At 36.5% G+C, this 21,966-nt stretch overlaps 2 protein-coding genes across 16 annotated transcripts in view; one reads left to right on the top strand and one right to left on the bottom strand.

Annotated features, from left to right (window-relative positions):
- ADCY7 (adenylate cyclase 7) overlaps window positions 1-2,932 on the top strand; it is a 61,264-nt gene extending 58,332 nt beyond the window's left edge. For all 15 annotated transcript variants that reach the window (XM_035543352.1, XM_035543353.2, XM_035543362.2 and 12 more), the window contains one exon: window positions 71-2,932. In XM_035543352.1, the coding sequence (XP_035399245.1) occupies window positions 71-217 (147 nt within the window). In that variant the 3' untranslated portion in view covers window positions 218-2,932. The remainder of the gene's footprint in view (window positions 1-70) is intronic.
- Window positions 2,324-17,286, bottom strand: BRD7 (bromodomain containing 7). Its single transcript, XM_035543368.2, has 17 exons — window positions 17,142-17,286; window positions 16,592-16,800; window positions 15,743-15,872; window positions 15,283-15,340; window positions 14,229-14,373; window positions 13,707-13,817; window positions 13,195-13,379; window positions 12,257-12,380; window positions 11,530-11,605; window positions 10,519-10,626; window positions 10,010-10,142; window positions 8,965-9,076; window positions 7,751-7,807; window positions 6,842-6,953; window positions 6,540-6,683; window positions 5,750-5,893; window positions 2,324-4,782 (listed from the first exon to the last, which is right to left on the bottom strand). The coding sequence occupies exons 1-17, from the start codon at window positions 17,188-17,190 to the stop codon at window positions 4,718-4,720; spliced, it is 1,962 nt and encodes a 653-aa protein (XP_035399261.1). The 5' UTR covers window positions 17,191-17,286; the 3' UTR covers window positions 2,324-4,717.
- Window positions 17,287-21,966: the final 4,680 nt, after the last annotated feature.

The raw sequence follows: 21,966 nt of genomic DNA, 5'->3' as shown, positions 1-21,966 counted from the left end.
TTTCTAATTTTTTTTTATTTGAATAAGGAGTAGAATTTCACAAGAGTTTTCTAATTCTTTTCACACAAAGGTCACAGAAGAAACAAGTAGAATACTACAGGAGCTGGGATATTCATGTGAATGTAGGGGACTCATTAATGTCAAAGGCAAGGGAGAACTGAGGACTTACTTTGTTTGCACCGAGACAGCCAAATTCCAAGGTATTGGACTGAACTGAGGCTATGACAAAGTTAATCAAAGTAGACTTAGAACTGCCTCCCTTCTGTGAAGACTTAGAACTTCCCTCCTTATGTAAAGGAGATTATTCAAAACCATATATACTATTCATACTTCTTCTACATCTAAAGATAGGAGAATGTTGTTGTGTTTGTTGTTTTTTGAAAGAAGTTCTGAGAAGTTTGTAGAAGACATGGAACCACCAGTTTGAAAAAGTCTGCCTTTTCCCAAAGTTATTTGAGGATTTACCTGGAATTTGCATGAAGCATTTTCGGTTAGTTCCTTTCCTTCCCTGCACTGTGAGAGTCTAACAGCTCCAGTAACAACCTGTGTGGATGCACTGTAGAACTCCTTACCACCTTAAAACATTCCACTGCTTCATTCTTTGTCACACCTGCACACAGTATTGCATTTGTCACAGACATACTGAGATGATACTCCGGGCACCGCATACCCTGCTTTTAATGCTAAACAAACTTCATGGCAGAAGACAGCTGAATAACAGAAAGAGAAATGCAAGTAAACTCCAATATATCATATGATAATTGTGCTGAGCTCCTTTGGTTGTGGAGGGAATTAATTGCACAGTTTGGATCCCTTCTTCATTATCTTATCCTCTACAGTAGTACAAATGTTTTTCCTTACCAGCAGCTGTTCAGAAATCTTTGAACTAGTTCAGAGTGTTTACATTCTAATACATATTGTCCTTTGTATTTTTGTGCTTCTGTATTTAGCATCTGCATGCAGATTTTGTACAGTCGCATAGGGAGAATGTTCTTTAAAAATACTGGCTTGAAATTTCAAAAAAAAAAAAACTAATCTTGAGGAGCACTGCGCACCTGCATTTATGCTGAATGCTTGGTTAGACAAGCTCTGATAATGGCCTGTATCACTGACATCTAGCTGGAATTCTGCATACTGACTGTGTTCTTGAGGGCAGTTTTGAATAGTTTAGAAACTGAAAAACAAAACTAATAAAATAGTAACTGTTACTGTTTCTAATACTGGACAAACAGAACTGCAACTGAGATGGGTTTTCTTTTTTTCTTCCTTTTTTTTCTATTTTTGTTTCTTCAATTTGACTAGCTACTTGCTGGTTTGAATTCCTTTGAAATGCAATGCAGTTTATGAAACAGTTTGGTTTTTAAAATTATGAAAGGAAGTGTGGAAAAACATGCTTAATGGAAACGTTTCAGCAGAGCCTCGATAATGAAAGTATGCTTGGTGCATTGGTAAGATGATCATGGAAATTGGCTTGCTCTTAGTTTGTAAAGTATTTAAGGTGTTAATAGCTTTGGCAAAATTCTAAATTAGTATTTTTCTACTTCTTGTAATCAATCTATTTTCTGTTGGTGGAATGATGGTATTTTATAATAACATCTTGTGCCTAAATGTATGCATTAACTAAGGATGGATTCTCCCCTTACCCCTTCATACCACATGGAGTATGACTAAACAGCACAGTGATCTGTAAGCTATACATCTGCTTTGTTAATCCTTACTCCTCTACAAACAAAGCAGCACTTACTAATCTTTGGGTTTACTACTAAACTATACTGGAAAAGTTTTTAACAAGCAGTCATATGCATTACTGCCACTTTCTAATTACTGTGTAATTTCTTTAGAAGATGAAGTGACTATGTTTCAAGACAGAAACAAATCTAGATATTGTCCAACTGTGGATTAAAACTTGTGCTTACAGCCTTTTTCAATTTGGTAGGTCAAAACTGTGTCTGTAGTAAGCCTCCTACAGGAAATCACGTTAGAAAACTTTAGTTCGAGGTTGACTGGGTCATGTATGGACTCGGATGAAGAAGGAAGTTTCAGACTTGGCATCTTGTCAGTATCAGATCAGTGTTGCAATTGAATAAACTTTCAAACAGCTTTTGCTACTCTTGTATGTTGTGCATTTGTAGTAACAGATGCTCAGCAAGCATTTATCTTGAGATATTTATTGTTTTATAAGGACCATGCATGTGTCAAAGTCTCCTTTCAGCAGTCTTTGATGTCATATGTTACGTAAAGTCACAATTTGCGTCTAATATATTTTGCAAAGTGCATTATGCCTATAGATAGAGCTGGCTCTGAAGTGTTTCTGTTCACAGAACTAGTAGAATGTAGGTGTAAGTTATCTATGAAAAAATTGGCTGTCTGTAACAGCATTTTGAAATGCTTTTGTTTACATTATATTGCCTATCAGGCTAGTAACTTGCTTGGGCATAACTTAAACTTAACCTCATTTACAGAAGTTGTATAAAAAGCTGTAGCTTTTGAACTGGAATGAGTAGTTTGTTTGTTTTCTTTTCGTCATGGTTTTAAAAGGACATTGTGTACTTACACTGCTTACTGAATTTTAGCTTATGTAATGGAGAAAGTTGGAAAACACACGTAAAGAAAAAGGGGTTATATCTGAGAATGACTTTAACTTAGCAGAACTGGAAGTGTATACTAAGAAAGCTATATTCAACCAGAGAATAAGTTCAATTTAAGTGGCAACTGTCTTTAATTGTTTTTAGCAGCCGTTTCTTGAGAACTGTGAAACTTAAGATTGAAGAAGTAATCTTGTTTGAAAATCTTTACAGCATTATTGTGGTTTTTTTGAACTGTAAAAATGGCATTGAATCTAATTTGAAGAGCTAATAACGTGTTTTGAATTAGCAATCTATTTTAAAGAACAAACTTTTCTTTTTACCATTAAATAAAGAACTTCCTGAAACTTGTTTGTTTTTTGTAATTATTTTGATGAAGTTTCTCCATAAACAGGAGGCATGATATATCTTATATATCTCTATAGAGTTAATGAGATTGTTTTTACTTACAAAGTAAATTTGATACTCATATTTTTGAGAATTTATCTAAGTAGAAAATACATAGCGTGATATACTTGCTAAAGAAAAATTTCCATGCTCTGTTTTCTGTCATCTGTGGCCTTCTACTGCACTATATGAAAGATAAGTGATGGGAAATGAGATGCTATAGACTGAACCAATAATGTTTTGCATCTTGCCTTCTCTTGTACTATGAAAATGAGTTAAATATTAATTGAAAAATTCCATCCCTGAAGTGTTTCAAAGCAATCAGCTACAACTAGCCGCTACTGTGGGGAAAAAAACACAACAGTTAATATTTTATTTAAAGAAAACAAAAAACTAATCTGTGATGATTTGATAACTGAAACTACTAGAGAAGTATTCAGGCTGACAGTTCAAATTTTTTGGAATGAGTTTTAAGAACTGAAAAATTAAAAATGGAATTAAACACCTCTGCAGCTCCTTTTTAGAGAGGAGGAGGAAGAGGAAAGGAAGTATAAAGGAGATGTTGGCAATAAGACTAGGAATGAAGAGTGGAATTCATTATTCTGTTTTGTCTTTAAGTTACCTCTTCATTTCAGTTCCATGCCACTACAAACATTCTAAATTGCTAATCAGATGGAGATGAACTACTGCATGTCATTGCTGTTAACACTCCAAGGTAACGCTGGAACCTTAAAATAAATAAATACTATGGGGTAAAAAGAAGCAATATTTAAAAATAGGTAATGATGTCTGTGGTAAAACGGTATAGCACTGGACAAGTGTGTGAAAGTAATTGACTAGACCATAGGAAGAATTCTTGTTCAGGACTCTCTGGCTCTGCGTAATACTGCCACCGTGCTTCAATTCCTCTCTGCCTGAATGTGGACAAAACAGACTAACACTATAAGCAATTTTGGTGACAAGGGAATCATCTTTTAATTGACGCTTAGTTTCCTAAATATGCTCTTCTTTCTGATAAGCAAGCTTAAAATAATTATTCAGATGGTGTTTAGTAATACCTTCAAGTTCTACATGCACATCTCAACCTGAGTTAATACTGCTACATTAATGTGGAATTCTTACTTACTGGCAGCCCATGGGTTTGTTAGTCTCACCTTATTGTTGTCATGATGTATTTTAAAGCTTTCAACTTTTAGAATACTGTGAATGGATGTTGCTGCTCATCTATGAGGAAATTAATCTATGCTGAAAGTCTTACAAAGGTGATCTTTTGTTAATTTATCAGGTTACATCAGTGTCATTCAGTGTTGTTTTTTTCCTGTCCCTCATGATCATAAGAGTTGCATGGTTATTTTAAAAAGGGAAACTTGTACGTTCAGATACTAATGGTTTTTGCCCCAACCAAGTTTAACTACAGTTAAAGCAGTGCTTTTGGAGACTTGTGGTTGAGTCCTTTCCCCATACATAGCTCCATTTTCATTTAGTGTTTGACTTTTCCAGGCATATAATAATGGAAGGAAAACTTAAATGCTGAAGTCCTTTAAAATAAATAACAAAAGAATAATTAAATGCATTTAAGTAGCAGAAAAAACTCTTAACACAACTCAAATTTCAGTTCCAAAATTTAATAAACAAAAGTAGTTTCTTTAACACACAATATACACATGCTCTGTGAATGCACCTGAAGAATGTTTATCTGGTTCTTAAAAAGAATCAAACAAACACCTGTAAACTTAACTGAAGCTTCAGACTTTAACTGGCCCACATTCATTTTCAGTGATGGTGACAGTCTTTTTAGGTTCTTCAAACTCTGAAAGATTACAACAGACACCAGGTCAATAAGTATATTTATAACTTGTCAATGAAAGATGTGCATATACAATATAATACTTCTAAAGTAATTTATTGTTTGTGCAGACAGTCCTGAGTTAACTGTGTGTTCTGTAACAGCTCAAGACTGTTTGTTACATAGTCTGGCTTGTAGTACACTATGAAAAAGAAATTGCTCGATAATTGTCAAATTGAGATTTCTTAGTTTCCTTGAAAAGAAGTTACTGAAGCAGTCCTGTTCTTCTCATTAAATCATATGAGACCTGAAACCTTTTATAAGCCACTTATTGTGCAAATTTGTTGTGTGAATTGCCTTTCTTGAAACTAAATTCTTGCCTGTCTTATAAATTGAGGACACACACAAATTCTAGGAATGCTTTCACAGTTTACGTGACTTAGTAAGCTGCTGCCACAAGGGGGAGAGCTGGTTCTGGCACTTAAGTTTTCCATGGAACCAACTCCTAAATCCAGCAAAAACAGTAGTCACTTCGTGCTGGATAAATGAGTTGATGTTGTCAACTGAAAAGCACTACAGCTGGCCAAATTAAGCGAAAGGAGTGCACAGCCAAAAGCTTGGGGAAGAAGGAAGCACGATGTCCTCATTTTAGCAAGTGAGGAATTTTAACTTTTTTCTTGTAACTTCACTCTAAATGGAAAAACTAGAATTTAATGGTTTGCCAAGCTTTATAATTTGGCAGTGCTATAAGATGAATGATAAAATGACTACTTTGAGTAGTTGAAACAAAGTTCCATATATTCAAAAGATTAATTTTGGACTGAGACCAAGCACAACAACTTTCCATTAAAGACAGAATTTTAAAAAGTAGAGAATAACTGAAAGCTGGAACTAAGTTACTGCCAAGTTCTACCACAGGCCATTCTAATGATTTGCAGATGTGGTTTTGTTTTAGTTGAACAGATGCTACAAAACAGTTTTGTATACTCACCATCTGTTAAATCTACCCCGCTGTCTTCTGTATCAGGTAAAGGAATCGAAATTCCCATTGCTTTCCGGATTCCATATGTACTAACGATGTCACCTGGAGTCACTCGTTGTGCCAGTTCTTTCAGATTATTGGTTACTCTCTCCGCTACAAAAAAAAAAAAAAGTAGTAGATGTACTCATAGGCTACATGTACAAGCATGCATATAAAATCACTGACATAGACCTGGACCAACATTGGTCATATTTCTGCAATAATGGGGATTTTATCTTTTCTCAGTGAAATAGCTATTTTAGGCCACGTACACTGTAGTGGATATTGCACAATTTAGTTTTACTCACAGAACAGACACTCTCTTCACACAGTCCTGTCAGAGAAAGCTGCTGTTAACATAAGCTGTGGAACAAGGGGCTTTGCTCGAATAGTTGAAGAATAAGTGATTGCTATTAACTGGTTATAATAAAATAGACTAGACTAGAAGAAAACTATCCTTACAATAAAAAAATTGGTAACATTTAAATTACTCCTGTTCAAAGACACCGGAAAAATCATGAAGTTAGAGGTGCTTGGCTATCTGCCCTGGGGCATTCAGAAAATTCTCGATTTTAGGGAAATTCACTTAGTAAAGAAGAAATACTTGTCATTACTTTTTAAAACTTGCATCTGGCTTTCCATACAACAAATGAATCTACTATACCCAACAGGGCAGAGAATCCCCACTGTTAAAGTTTTGCCTTGATAAACACTAAGACTTGATCAATTCCCCAAAAATGAGCTGAAAAAGTATATTTACCTAAGTGCATCTCTCTGTAAGATGGACCCAGAAGACAAATCATGTTCGGGGGTGGTTTCGTACTTAGTCGTTCATTTTGAGCATCCTGAAGTTCTCTCAGAAGCTTTGTTGTTTCATCAAGTTTCCTCTGGAAAATTTCAGCCTCTGTTTAATGAAGAAAAGTCCTGTTAGTAAGAGAGTGTGTTTACTTACGCTATGATATAAACTATGTAAGACTGAATATGCAAGGAGACTGAGAACACTAATTACCTTTCATTAACGGTTACAGACACATCAGAATTGCTAGTACCAAGATAACTTACCCTCAGAATCAAACTCTTCTACAGGCATGCCAAAGTTTGTAACAGCTTTTAGTGCTGTGAGTCTGTCATTATTAGCAGAGTCCAACCTTGTTGCAATGTCAATTTCCATAATCTAAAAAAGCAGCAAGAAATAACTTATATAATATTTAGATCAGTCTTGAAACAACAAAATTGTTTTGGGGAAATCAGAATATCAAATTAGTTAAAATTAATCAGCTCTACAAAAAAGAAGTCAACATAGCAGGAAAGAAGTAAAGATACCCTATGAAACTTTTACTGATCTCTAATTACTCAGCTATTTCATACTCAAAAATTGGTATCTCACCTAGAACAGAACTTATGTACAATCTGAGACCAAAAGTCAAAAACAATCCGGGAACTGGTAGCAGGTTAAAGCTTCAGGAGAGCAGCCTTTCAGTAAAACTGCTACTATACTTTCTCTAACTGAACAAAGTTTGTTGGGTGGAACGATTTTAGTGATATTTTGTATGCCTACAGGGACACAAGCTAGTTGAGAATGTGACTCAAAGATTTCTAAGTCTTGTGGGGTATGGTATTTTAGACTTATTACAAGTTCATGTTAAAAGAAATCATTTTTAAGAGTAATTAGAATAACTAAACCTGCCAACCAGAAGAGCCAGTGGATTGTATAATAATTGCAGACAAAAGTATATAAGCATTTTCTTCCACTGCTATTGGCATATAGTCTAAATTAAGAATTAACTTTTTGAAGATTCTGGAGATTCTCCAAATGCCTACAAAATAGCATACAGTTGTCACGATTTACATTGTGTATATTTACAATCAAATTTTCAATGTCGCTTCATAGCTTTACAATTGTTGGCAGTTTTATAACTGACAAGCTAGACGTGTTGCTTACAGTAGCTAATAGATATAGAAGAATCTTACCTTTACATCTTTTATTGCATCACTCCTTTCATGTGGGCCTTCAGTTTCTTCCAGGGGCTGAATACACAAAGGACTCTTTAAAGCAGGCATTAAGACTTATCTTTTTCTTAAGGTCAAAGTAACGCCTTACGATCTGGTATTTTAAACTGAGGTAAATGATGCAAGCTTTTTTTGTAAAACCAAGTTACAAAGCAACTATTTTTAGAAGGCATTTTCAGATACCAATGTTTGCTAAAAATACATTTTTTATAGCATGCATTTACTCTCTGCAAACATCCATGTGTTTTTCCCCAGTGACATCACCTCAAAGATTATTTACTGGGGAGAAGGGAGAAAAGGAAGCATGATGATTAGAGGCTGAAACATACTGCTTCAATACATAACTATTTCTTAATATTTTGCACCAATAGCAACTGAACCCTGTAAGTCAGTGTCACTACTGGGTACTAGAAAAGAGTAATGCTAAGCAAAGGTCTGAACTGGAGGCTAGGGGCTGATCTTTGCTCTATGAACTATTTCCAGTATTAGTTTAGCTGATATATGAACCATTACTAAGAAGCTATGATCTGTATTTCAAGTTTCCATTCATGTGAAAGTAGGGCAAATGAACACTTTTAGTTAGCAGTAACTGCCCTCTGAAGATACTCAACTAATTCTAGGATTGTGAATGAAGTTTTAGTCTCATTCTGTTCCCCTCATCAGCTCCTCTGATTCCAGTCATGTTGGCATATATGGGTACTGAAGTCTCAGGAGCATCTGAGGACTAACTGTTTAGTGGTTTTCCATAGTGCAGTGCTTTTAAACTCATATGTGCTAACTAACAAAAAAAAAAACCCTAGGTACTAATTCTGACATAAACAGTGGCTGCTAGGAGGCATGCTAAACTTTTCATGGAAACTAACAAAAAACTGGGCTTGCCTTGTCTCTAAACCCCATATTGCTGTTTTCTTTCTAAGCACTAGGGGCAGAATAGATAGAAAAAGGCCATGGGACTCTGGGTAACCTACAATATTTTGTAATTTTTCACAGTTCGTTAATTAACAAACCAGCAAAATCTCTTCCCCGAAGACCCATCCACTGGAGACAAAGGTGTCTTCACTTCCAAATTTTACCACTTAAAAGGGCGCCTGTCAGTAGGATCAGTATCATCTTTCTCTAGCTTTATGGCTTGTGTGCAAAAATAAAGACTAGAAAGTTCACAAACTCACTCTTACCGCTTCAAGTTCTCTGAGAGATCTAGAGTGTCCTCCTTTAGTTAGAGCATCAAGCAAACTATCAGCCATTAGGAAAGGATAATCTTGTGATTTCATCAAAAATTCATGAATACTAGAAGATTAAAAGATAGTTCAGGTAAGCAACTTCTGTATATAACATTCAACAGTAAGAAGTTTTGTTAGGTAAAGGCAGACCGATACCTACAGAATGGAAAACACAAAAAACAGCATAGAATTTAATCTAAATAGCTTGCTTTTGTTTAATTATCTATGGCTTTTGTAGCCTAGGAACCCATTCAGATTACTTACAAAACCTGAAAAAGGATGAAAAGTATACTGCTTTAGGCAGCTGCATGAAACTGACAGCAAACTTGCACAGACACTTAACATTTGCGCTGTACTTAAGTATTCCTATATTTCATATGAATTTATATTACTGTGTATTCTATTTTGAGTTCTCATAAAACAAAAGGACTTAAATTCTGACATTTTTACAAGCAAGAATAATAGAAGCAATGGGAATTAATTATTTTTGCTGTAGCAAATAGTAGGAAAATCAAGCAGTATACATGTTATTTAAGAATGAAATTAGGACTCTGGACTCGGATCTCCCACTGTAACCACAGTAATGTGGTCACTATTTGACGTTAACAAAGATGACTTTTTCTCAAAAGGCAGTAATAAAATTCATTAACATTAAAACATTAACATTAAAAAATTCAGTTTGTCTGAACATTTTTTCCTCAACAATTTTTCTGGTTTTGAACATGAGTCCTTCAGAACTAGTTACGAATACAATTAAGTGCTAGACTCTATGTTCTTATGCATTGGTACGATAAAAATCCTTCAACCCTGGCTAATTTTACATCGCATACCAATTCTCTTACTAAATTTTTCCTTCTTAAAACTAACAAAAAAACCAGTAGGCTGTAAGACAGTAGCAACATCATTCCAGCAGCAAAGATGCAGTCCATGCACAAAACATTTGCACAAAACTGCTTCTGTACATGAAAACTGCAAATACACATCCTAGCTGTTTGATTACCTGAAAGATCCTTGATTAGAGTCTTCCCCATACGTTGAATAGATTAAGTCAGAATCTTCTTTGCTGATGTTGGCAAATGTAGAATCATATGTCGGAGCATAGGAACTATAAGGTCCATAATTCAAGTATGTCACTAATGAATAACAACAGCACTAATTATCACCTCTGGTATGCACATATCAGATAAAAGTGAGAAGCGGTTGTAAAACAATCCCCCCAAAGAAATTTCTAGAACATAGTTCTTAAGATGAAAACAAGTTTAGCAAAAACCTTTGTACCTCGCTGGTATAGTTCCTCTTCCCAATGTAGATGATTTTATGGAATGCGCCTCCCATTTTGTACGTGTAAATTTGTGATGTGCTATTTAGTTGTGTGATAAATATATGCAAAGATGTGCTTTATCATTAAAAAATAAGTTCAAAACTGTACGAGTAATGAAATCAACATATTTTGTTTATATAAAAAGGAGAATTAAAATAATAACAAAAAAATAATAATTCAGCACTTGCCTGGAGTAACCTTGTTTCTTTTATCTTCTTTGAACCCTTGTAATGTATTAACTCCTGACTGAAGTCTCCCTGCTGTCATACCCAGCTTTACAGGGCAGTAACCTGGTTCTATAGGATGTAATCAAAATACATAAGTAATGATGGCATAGTTAACTGACAGAGGAAGACATCCAAACTCATTTAATACTCATAGCCAGAAACTTCAGATTATACAGGATACAACTCTAAGCGCGTTTTTGTCCAACTGTTTCATATTAAAGACTATGTGTAGTCTTGAACATGAAGTCAGACTTAAGTAAGCGATAATACTAGTTTAAGTAATAACACTAGGTAAGGATAGAAGATTTAACTTAGGTGTTTTCACTACTAATTTTCTTCCTTCCTGCCTCCCATAACAAAGGCTATATCGTTAAAGAGGATCTGATTGTAAACGGGATAGATAAATTTATTTATTCTTGCCGAGATTTCCTACTGCACAAATTAGGGGAATGGAGAAGTCAAACTTTCAGCAAGGTTTCACGCTATTCGAGACCTTGTCAGTTCAACTCTGCAGTGAGTTGGCAGTTAACCAATCAAGCACCTGCACTCTTCCAGCTAGTGGCACTACACAGATGGCACTGAAGTGACAAATGATTGAGGTACCAGATGGTTCCCAGTTCTTGAAAGGTCTGTGACCCTTCAGGTCACAGACTTCACTGTACAAATGATCCTGACTTAAGGGTATTCCAGAAATTAAACGTGCCCTAGCATATGACTGGTAGTCCTGTCTCTATGGCAAAAGAAGTCTCTTGCACCTCCCACAAATAGGTGATGCAAAATGGAGAAGCAATAGCCACTGAGGGCTCTCTCCAGTTCCTCCTAACAGTGATCAGCTGCAACTTTTTAAATTCAAATTATCAGGCTATTAAGAACCATTTGATTGCTAGGCACCATTCACCCCATCTACCCCAGCAAAAAAGCTACAGAACAGGTAGGTGGAAACTATTTGTTACCTGAACCATGCCAACTTACCTCCTGCAGTAAGGTCGACTGGATTAAGAAGGCCCAGAGTTGTTGTACCATCTGGCTTTCTTCTTTCAAATTCACACTGAAATAAGATTTTAGTTTATACACTAGTTGAAATTCACAGCTCTTAGATTTATAAAAACCTCTAATGAAACCCCCTCAACTGTATGAATTAGAAAGCAATTTGGAAAGATCAGTCAAATTCAAAGTGAATACTCCTACTGTTTTTACTCTCACTAGGTAACTGTTACTGATCTAGGAATTAGCAAGTTACAAGAAATAGTAACGTTTCTGTAAAGACTAAGAAAACAGGTAACTCATACTTTATAGAAAAGTAGGCCCAATTTTACCAAACTGGGTTCCTCCTCCTATATATTTAAGTCTTTGCTCAGACATCTGACTGCTTCAGAATTCAGAACTAAGAGGGAATTTTTATTTTTTTGCAGGTCAGATTTGAGATATTTTTTGAAGTTCTTAGTATTCAACCTTTTCTGTTACTTTATTTAAAAATTCAGGAAACTTAAGCTGAACTTGCTCTGCTGATGAAATCCAGCATGTATTCAATGGGTATCCTTCCTTCTCCCCACCCCCCTCTTATCTTGGACATGATTACTCATGTAAAATGATGGAAGCTGTAGTAAAAGCATCCCTTGAGTTTCAACTGACATAAGATGCTAAGCAAGCCTGGTCCACGAAAAAGCGAAATGGAGTTACCAAACACCCCAAGACTTACCTGGCTGTTTGCAAGTCGTCTTGTTAGCTTTCCTCCAGATTCTCTAACAATGCGATCAATCTGCTCTTGTTCCCTTTCCAAGCTATTGTTTCTTAATTTGTCTTCAAGTAGATCTTTGTCTTTCCTGTGAATAAAATTGACATGTCTTAATTGCTAGCTTTAACAGACACCAACTGGCTATCAGGAAGGGATACAGTGGAATATTATTTTTTTTTCTGTCAACTGTGCAAACTGTTTTAATACAGCAGGAAAAAATGTGACAGACACTACTTATACCCACAAATGCTTTTTAAATTAGTGACTGTAAAGACCTTTCTTTAGCTTACTTTAGCCATACAGATGTCCTAGTTTGGCAGCTTGTCAGATTTTACATCATTACACCCACAAAACAAACACGGATATTTTGGGTAAAATTAATTCGGATACTCTGGATTTTAGTATCTATTTTTGAATCTGTGAAAATGAATTCACTAGTATTTCGGAACATTAAAGGAAGTATTTCTAGATATTAAAAGATAATTTAGAAAGTATATGTTCTGTAGCTATGCATTTACAAGGTTCAAATACAAGTATTATGCACAAAATAACTGGTACATGCAAATGGCTAAATAGTTATTTTGTACTGGGATATTTAAAAGTTTTCTTCAAAACAGTGCTATCTATGTGAAAGACACTAAAATAGAAAATAACTGAAGGAATGGAGCTGACGACCAGTACAGGGTTACCTCCACAAAAAAATGATGGTACTATATAAAAGATTCTACATATATTTTTAGTATACAAGAATGCTTTATATAAATGTTGCTCCCTTGAGATGAAGGACTCCTAGTGTATATCCTGTACCAGAGAGACCCACATCTACTAGTCCCTAATAGTTGTCATCTTTCAGTGCCTTTAAAGAGGTGTATCCTCTAATCAGTAATGAGACGATACTTCACTTTTTGTGTTCTTTGTTGGGTGTTTTGAATGCTTTGGTATCACCATCCACAGATTCTCCTTTGTCTTTCCCAGAACCATTTTCATCTTCTCCAGTTAGTTGCTGTTCCATCTTGTCTTTCTGTTTCCTTGTCTTCTGCAGATCAGCCATGAATTCTATACTTTGTTTCAGGCTCTGAATCCTCTCCTAAAAAACACAGCAGAATCTGTTTCCTACTTCAATCAATCTTTTCTTAACTTACCCGCAGAGAATTATTTAATTTTAATCCTTTCTTTCTTTTACTAGCAAAAGACAATTTAGAAAAAACAAATATTAAATGCAAATAAGTGATCTGCTAGCAGTACTAAAGCACGAGCTTTTAATACGGTGAAATCCTAATATACAAGCATTTGACAAATATTAAGCAACTTTTTATTCATTTTCATGAGATCCCTATAAGAAAAGCAGAATGAAAGAAGAGTCAAAAAGTAAGAAGGCTATCTTTTAATAGTTTGTTTTGTAATTTTCTATTACCTGGCTAAGTATCTTCATCCCTGAGTGCAGCAGTTTTTTTGCAGCTTTGTAGTAAATGGTGTCTGGTTTGTTGTACGTCATTGCATTAGTACACATCAGTTTGAAGTTTTCCTATGCAAACATTAATAATTTTGGAATTAAAGTTAAAATTTTACAGCATACTGTATTAAAATCCTTGCTGCAAATGATTTATCTAGAGCTTTAGTGACAAAGAAATTCAAAGAACCTTTTAAATGAATTTAAATGTATTTAATTAAAAATTTAAACAGAAATAAGTAAATCAAACTCCTCTCAAAACTAGCCTCCCAATAACATCCTGAAAACATTCCTAAATGTTAAGCATTGTTTCTAATTTTTAAAATTTTGATGCAAAACCTCTTTCTCACAAAAAAGTCAAGAAGAAACATTTCTTCATGCTGAAGTATTGGTTCTTTTTGGTAACTTCATATTCTCATAAAATTCTAGAGCTGAAGTAAACTGACCATAATCCATCTCTAGTCAAAATGAAATTTACAGAATTACCTTTAATTCTTCTATGGACTGGTACCCATTGTTCTTGATCTTCTCTTTCATTGTACTAAAATCCATCGGATTTTTAATGATCATGGAATAGCCAGGAGCAATAAAGTCAGTCACAGGAAATGAAAAGAAAGAACTTGGATCCTTTCTGATAAGATATGAAAAGACATTTTTAAGTTTTGACTTTATAATAAAGAACATATTGAGCTTGGAATTAAATAGAAAGGAACAGACTAGGCTGAAAAGGGATCAAAAACATAAAGCCAGAAATGGCTTGTGTCAGCACAGTCTTTCACTTTTGAAGGCTGGAAAGATTCCACAACAAACCCATATACCAGAAAAGTGCTACAAACATATTTTAGGAGTTAGTTCTACAGTTGCATAACTATCTGTATTTCTCAAAAGATTTAAAAATAAAAAACATTCTTTTGAAGTTTTGGTCTTTCCAGAAGCGGTTTTATATTAAGGTTGATGAAAAATAAAGGGAACAAATGTGATAAGAATGCATACCTATCATTCATTAATTTTCTTACCCTGAAATTAACAGAAGGAAAGCTGGTTGCTAAAATCTGTGATAGAACATATGTATTTATAATTCTGTTCATTTTCAGTTCACACAGTTTTAACATTCTTTTTTACATTAAAATTTTTCCAAGGCTTTCTGTGATCTTTGATGTACACTGATGTTCATGGGTGCTTCTAATAGCATTAATGTCAAATTTAGTTGCTTGGTATTTTCTCTGTGGGGTCAGGCTAGGCTGATGAGCTGCTGAGAATCTTTTCTAGAACGGATTTTTTTTTGTGTGTGGTCTTTTTTTTTGTTTGTTTTTCAAGGGTTTTCTAAAATTACTTTAAACTTAAAACTGACATGATTACAAGAAGCCTAAACTGAGCAAAAACTGTAAGTATGTATTCTTAAACTAGTACTTCAATTCCTAAAATAGTCATGTCAGCATAATATTTAGCAATGTTTTCAGTCAGCTTTTTATAAGCTTCTTCTCTTAATGTAGCTTATATTCATTTCATAGCTCTGAAAGCCTGTAGCATGGATATTTACCTCTGCAGCTGTCTCATGAGTTGATTCAGAGCTTCCTGAAGTGGTGTCTGCTCTACCTCTAGACCAAAGAGAAGGGGGGGGAGAAAGGATGTGAAACAGGACTGACAGCAAGTGGTACTAAACTTCCAAGATATTAGCAATCAAACAAATAAAACTGATCCAACTTGAGAATTCCTGATAAACAAACAAAAAAAAAAAGATGGTTGCAAAAACAACAGGATATGTAGGGGATCTCCTTTTGTTATCGACCTTAATACCCTGCACACACTGACACAGACACTAGATACCCTTTTGCAAAAGAAATACATTGTAACATAGTTTCATGTATTTCTATAAGACTGGGAAGAACATTGGGATGGCAAAAAATGTCAACACAGTTGCTACAGAAACAAAGAAAACATAAGTCAATTGCAGAACACTGGAATTAACCAAGGGTAAACAAAATGTAATTTTTTCCTACCTTCCTGTTTTGATAAAGTACTTGTCAATGGTTTCTCTGGTGGCAATTCCAACCTGATAGGGGTCTGACATTTCAGTTCCTGCTCTCCATCGCTGTCTGGGTGGTCTCGATCGCGTTTCTTTTTATCGTCCTAGAAAGATTGTTATAGAAACTCAGGGGATCTCCAAACCAGTATTATTACTGCATGTAATGCTCTCCAGATTTTTCAAAACAACCTAGCATTTTTATTTTTTTAAAGTAATTGTAAGGCCCTGTATTCTTTATGTACTGTCTCCATCTACTGGACAGTACTTTAATTCAGCTATATAACAATCTATCCCAGTATTATTATTTTTTAAACATGACAGCCTTTTATAGCATGACAGGAACAATTCTGCACAGAGAATTATCTCCATTGAAGCCCCTAGGATTATTTTGAAGCTTTTAGAAAAACCAGGAGGAAAGAGACAGGAAGTTTAAAATGAGGGGTACCCCTAATACTTCAAATAAGTATGTTATAATTACTTATCAGCTAAAGAACCCCCAAAGGGAAATATATTTCCTTCTTTTTAATTAAGAACTAGTAAGGCTTCATTTTATGTAAATTAATTTTAGATGTGAAAATTGTTTCTGTTTTTAATTTTCTTTGTTTATACTAGCCACTATTTTAGATGGCTTTACTCATCTTTTTCTGAAAGTACCTGGAGGAAAGGCATTGGCAGAACCAGCATACACACTTTGAATGTACTCCAGTTTAAGTATACAAGTTAGTCATATCTGCTCACCATCTAACAAGAGGTCTAGAGAAAGCTGAAGCTTTTTTTTTTTTTTGGGGGGGGGGGGCTAAAATGCAATAGTACGAATGCATACCTTAACTTTTCTCTTTCTTTTCTCCTTTTCTTCTCCAGGAACTTGTTTCTCTCCTTTCTTCCTCTTTTTCCGTTTTCTGTCTTTGTGCTTCTCATGCTCGGATTTGTCATCGTATAGGCTTGAATCAAGCCCTGTGTTTCCAGTAGACAGCTCGGCAACTTCACTTCCTCCAACTTTCAGCACCAGCTTCAGGGGCTTTTCTACATATTCTTAGGATAGCAGAGAAATAAGGCACATGAGTAGCGCAGAAAACACTCTCACTCCACCCGGATAACAACACAGGGTGAGCTTTGCCTCCACCAGACGGTTCCCCCGGGCTGCCACAGGCGCAGAGCCCCCTCCCTTGCTTTGCAGGCCCCGCAGCAGCGCTCTCCCCAGAGCTGGGCACACGAAGCCCAGCCCGGGCTGAGGGCCGGCGGCTCCCCACCCGTCAGCAGCAGCCCAAGGCCGGCGGGCCCGGCCAGGCCGCGGGCCGAGACCCCACACCCGCCTCGCTCGCTCCCTTCCCCCCCTTCCGGCCCCCCCAGCCGCCGACCACCCACCCACCCACCCTCGTAGGGGTGCTTGTCCGACTTGTGCTTCTTGTGCTTCTTGCCCATGTCGCCGACGGCCGGCCCAGCCAGGCCGCGCTGTTGTCGCGGCGGCTTGGGGGCGAGATGGGGCCGCGGTGCTGCGGCGCCCCCTGGCGGCCCGGAGGTGCCGCGGCGCATGCGGAGCGGCGGCCGTGGGCTGCGGCGGTGGGGGCGCCCTCGGTGCCGGTGAGCGGGCAGAGCGGGAGGGCCGTCGTGAGCGCCTCTCCCATGTCGTGGGGTTTTTTTTCAGCCGTGCCCCTCCCTGCGCAGGCCGGGGCGGGGGGTGCGGCCTCCGCAGAGCCCCCTCAGAGCCCGCCCGGGCTCCCCTCTCCTCAGAGCCCATCCTGCTCCTCGCAGCCCGCTCCCTCTCCTCGCAACCGCGCGGGCGCCCCGCTCCTCACAGCCCGCTCCGCTCCTCACAGACCACCCCGCTCATACGTTTTCGGGAAATACACCCCTATTGTCCATTACAAGTGCAAAAATTAACGTTTAGATGAAAATTAAGGCTTCCTATAAACTCCTTCGAATTTAATGGCATATTTGTCGAGGCATCTACGGTTTCAACAACGCTGCCGTAGCTACTGTTTTCTATTAACGCCTGCCCCGTAACGCCTGTCAAACTGTTACTTCTGTAAAGTTTAAGTGCAGAAATAAACCGCGCCTGTTTCTAAAGGGAAACTTCAATTTTAATCCCACAGGGATAATCCCGTAACTGTTCCTCAAATTTGTTGACTCATATGTGATATTCTATAGCCAAAGAAAATAATAATTAGATGTTAATTAGAGATTTATTATACATCTTCACAAGGTTAATTTTTAAAGCTTGAGAAGTTCCAGAAAAATGTCCGTTGGCCACTCAGTCACAGGGAATTTAATCAGATGTGACAGCTTTGTTTTGCATTGTACTGGGGAGATTTACTGTCATTTGGTAACCTACTCAGAGAATTGTGTGGGTGGTGCTCTGGAATAAACCACAGCTTTCCTGCTTGATCTTACTCCAGTAGTTTGAAATTCAGCTATAATAGACACAGTTGTTTTTCTACTTCACATCTGGATCCTTTAATACTCTTATTACATATGCAGTGAATGTTCTTAAGCATACTTTAGTGAGATGTAGAGGGCTTTTGCTTGGGACCTGGCCACATATAGAAAATACAAGTCTAGTAAATATTTAAAGGACATGTTTTATAGAATAAAAAAAAGTTGCTATATCCTCTATTCCCACAAGATAACTGACAGACTTTCTAAGTTTTTTCTTCTAAATGTTATATGGCAAGACCGTTTGTTCAATTGTTTTTCTGAAATTTCCTGACTAATCTCATCCTGAATCTAATGAAATTTGAGAGAATTATACACAAACAAGTCATGTGGATATTGCCAGTGTTGAGGGCTGCCCTTTCTAGGTGTCTCATTCAGTAACATCTGGATCAGAGGAAGATACATTTCCAACTGGTAGCAGAGGCCCTCATTCCTAGAATACACGCCATTTTGCCATCCTTGTCTCGATGTCTTCTTTCCAATGGAAGGATATGTATTTCTTCCCCCTCATAAGTATTAATACAGCCTTTCAAAACACACTGTGAGAAGCCTGAAAAGAGAAGATGCTGCATTTCTGAGCAATGTTCAAGAGTCGCTGTTGGGTCTTTTCACTGCGAACTGAGCATATTTTGTTCCTGCCTACTCAGCTGGCTCTGCTGTTACCTGTAGCACTAGAGGAAAGCTAAAGGAATCTTACCCCTGCATCCTCAAAATGCATTCCAATGCGTGTTGTCTTCTCAGCCCTGATCGCGGGCAGTTCTTGCAACTTCAGGGGAATTCAGTTGTGTGAAGAAGAAACACAGAAGTCCTGAATGTCCTATAAATCAACACAAAGGCTGCGTACAACTTGGAGCAGCTGTCATTTAAATGTTTGAGAAGTGATTTGTTCTATTGCCATAAAGAAAAAGACTTATGACCTCCTGTTTCCCAGTGATGTATTTTCATATTTTCAAATGAGGTGTTATTTTTCAACAACAAAGCACATTGTTTATAAATTTTCCTTTCACCCAGTAAAACTGAAAGCTGGTAGTTTACAGAGCTGACTCAAGATAGCTAAAGCTTGGCTGGTACAAAGTTTGCGTGGTGACATAGCAAAAGAGCTGTCGGTGTAGACAGAGCTACAGGCTTCAGAAAGCTTAATATTCTTTCAGATTTATTGCAAGTCTCACACTTCAATATTTTGCCAAATTCACATCTACTCACATCTACTGGAACCATGTACTCACCTGTAATTATAAACTGTAATTAAAATAGAAGTTATTACATACTATTATTCTAGACAAAGACTTGGAAATCTGGTTTAAGCTAACCCTAGAAACCTAGAAGTTGAATAAAATAATCTAAATTTTAAGACTGGTGATTTCTTCAGAAATCTGATTCAAATTTATGGATTCTTCTATTGAATTCTGTTTCATACTTCTATGACTTTTATTATCAATATTCTAGACTTTATGATTGAGACCTAACTTGGCATGCAGTGCACGTTCTAAAATTCTGTTTTAGTAATGCTTCCTGAATGTGCTGTCCAGCTGTTTTAAATTGCTATGATTATGAAAACAATTTCAAAGCCTTACCAGAGTAAAAAAAAAAATGGGTCATTTTTTTTCTCTGTATCAAAATCCTAAGATTACACCCATACACAGCAAGACTACACCATGTATACAGTGTAGTATCTTCTATAATATTCTTGTCACTTGGCTTTCAACTAATTGTTGTATAAGCCTAACTCTGAGGTGTAAATTTTGCATCAGTACTTGAGTGGTGGAGCATTTTGTTGTACTGTACCGTCCCCTTCTGTTTCCTCTGTTTTCTCTTTGTCTTTTTACCTCTTCTCTTCCTTTTCTTTTAAATCACAACAGAGAGGAGAACCTGTAACCTGTCCTCGCTGTGCAGTCTGCAGATGACCATAACACAAGCCTTTGTTCTCCTATCTTTGTAATTAAAATCACATGCTGGGATTTGATTTCCATTGGACTTTAATTTGCTGAAGGGCTTTAACTTTATTCATAACAAACTGTCCTTAACAGACAAAGTATTTGATGTCAAATGTGTTTTTTTTTTTTTCTTTTCCCCTTCTTCAGCACATTTTTCTTGGTGTATTATCTGCACTGAAATAGACAAATTTGAATGAGGTTGAGGTCAGTTATTAGGTACAGTTATTGTAGAAGGTTTTTCAAATCTGTTTCATGAAAAATGTGTTTTGATTACAAATACAAGAGGACCCTCTGCAATATGTCAGATTAATGGATAGCATTCAAATCTCTTTTCTTTTAACAGTCCTGAACTCAAGTTAGAAAATTAAATTAAACCTGAAATTTCTTTATTGCTATTAAAAATTGTACCATTTTTCAACATGTCATCTCATTATTTTCTGTTTTTATAGAAAATATGCAGTCTTCCGTAAATAGGCTTTAACCTGGAGTAAATTAGCTGCTAGTTATTTTGAGAATATTTACATGATGTATGCTATATACTAATACTGAGTTACTGAGTCATCATTTAATTATAACCTTCTTCAGTGACACGTAGAAGTGTCTGGAAACTATGTAAGTATTATATAGAAATTTTCTATATAAAAAGTATAATTTAGAAAGTTTCTATATAAGAGAACATGTAAGAAGTATCACAGAAACTATATAATACTCTTTCTAAAATATATCTTCCCAGCTAACAAAATCAGATAAAGAAAAGGAAGCTATTAGAAATCATTGCTCCATCCCAACAAGTATTTTTTTATGTTCCCAAATTAGTGTGCAATATAGCCTTATAGCAAGGATGGTATGATGACGTTCTGTTTCTTCTAAAGGTTACAGAACCTTTTTTTCTGTTTGAAGAACTTTGCATTGGCAGTTGATGTTAAAGATCATTATTTCTTTTGCCTGACTTTTTGAAGTAAATCTTTCCTTCCTATATGATTTGCTTTGTGAGCAAAATACACTTTCTGGTTGAGGGAATGAAAATAGAGCAGCTTCTATTAATTACAAAGAGAAAGACTATTACTTCAGACTCACAATATATTACATTGTTACATAGGAAAGCTGACGGTTCTTATCATTACTTGGTGTACACAGATCTGTAACAAGACCTCTGTCAGCTAAAGTGATTTCCTTTTCTATATGATTTTTGCAAGTGTAATAAAATGGTGGAGTGCTTCTTGTGACTGCAAGTTGCAATGCGTGAAGTGTGAATAAGTTTTGCTAATGTGAATGGAGGTCTTTTAGATACCATCCAAATGGGTTCCAGAATTGCCCCACAAAGTTAGAAAGAAATCTGCTGCAGCTCATGTACACAAAGAACCTGAGCTGCACTGGGGCAAGAACCTCTGGGTCAACAGTTGCCTTTGATTAAGGGACATTGTCTCCTTGAAAGCTCTTACCCATACTCTTTGAAATACTTTTAGTTAGCAGTCCGCTGGCAACAACTGTCAGCTTGTGGAAACTTGCTTCGGGTCACTTTGTTTCCACGTGCTATATTACCTAGAAAAAGTCTGGTTCAGGCATCACCTCGAAATGCCAGCTGTAAGCTTACAAAAAGCTTTATTGCTGTCTGGCATTCAAAATGCAAAGTCTCATTCTTGTTGGTTGAATGTGCAGGTTTAATAATTTCAGTTTGCTGCATATTTTCAGAGGATCATGTTCCTCATCTTAATCAGTGTCAAGTTTCTATAGCAACTAGCATTTAAGAGTGTGAGGAGGTAACGTGTGCTGCTGTTACTGTTAGCTGTGGTGAGGTAGATGTTTCTGGTAACAGCATAGGGCACTGCAA

Source organism: Cygnus atratus, chromosome 12 (assembly GCF_013377495.2).
Source record: "Cygnus atratus isolate AKBS03 ecotype Queensland, Australia chromosome 12, CAtr_DNAZoo_HiC_assembly, whole genome shotgun sequence".
NCBI lineage: Eukaryota > Metazoa > Chordata > Aves > Anseriformes > Anatidae > Cygnus > Cygnus atratus.
This window is presented reverse-complemented; position numbering and strand designations above follow the sequence as displayed.

Coding starts and splice junctions, on each gene's coding strand:
- BRD7 (XM_035543368.2), bottom strand. CDS start 17,190: ATGGGCAAGAAGCACAAGAAGCACAAGTCGGACAAGCACCCCTACGAG. Junction 13,380..13,706: donor GGATGAAGATACTTAGCCAG/GTAATAGAAAAT, acceptor TGTGTTTTTTAG/GAGAGGATTCAGAGCCTGAA. Junction 4,783..5,749: donor CGGGGTAGATTTAACAGATG/GTGAGTATACAA, acceptor GTAATCTTTCAG/AGTTTGAAGAACCTAAAAAG.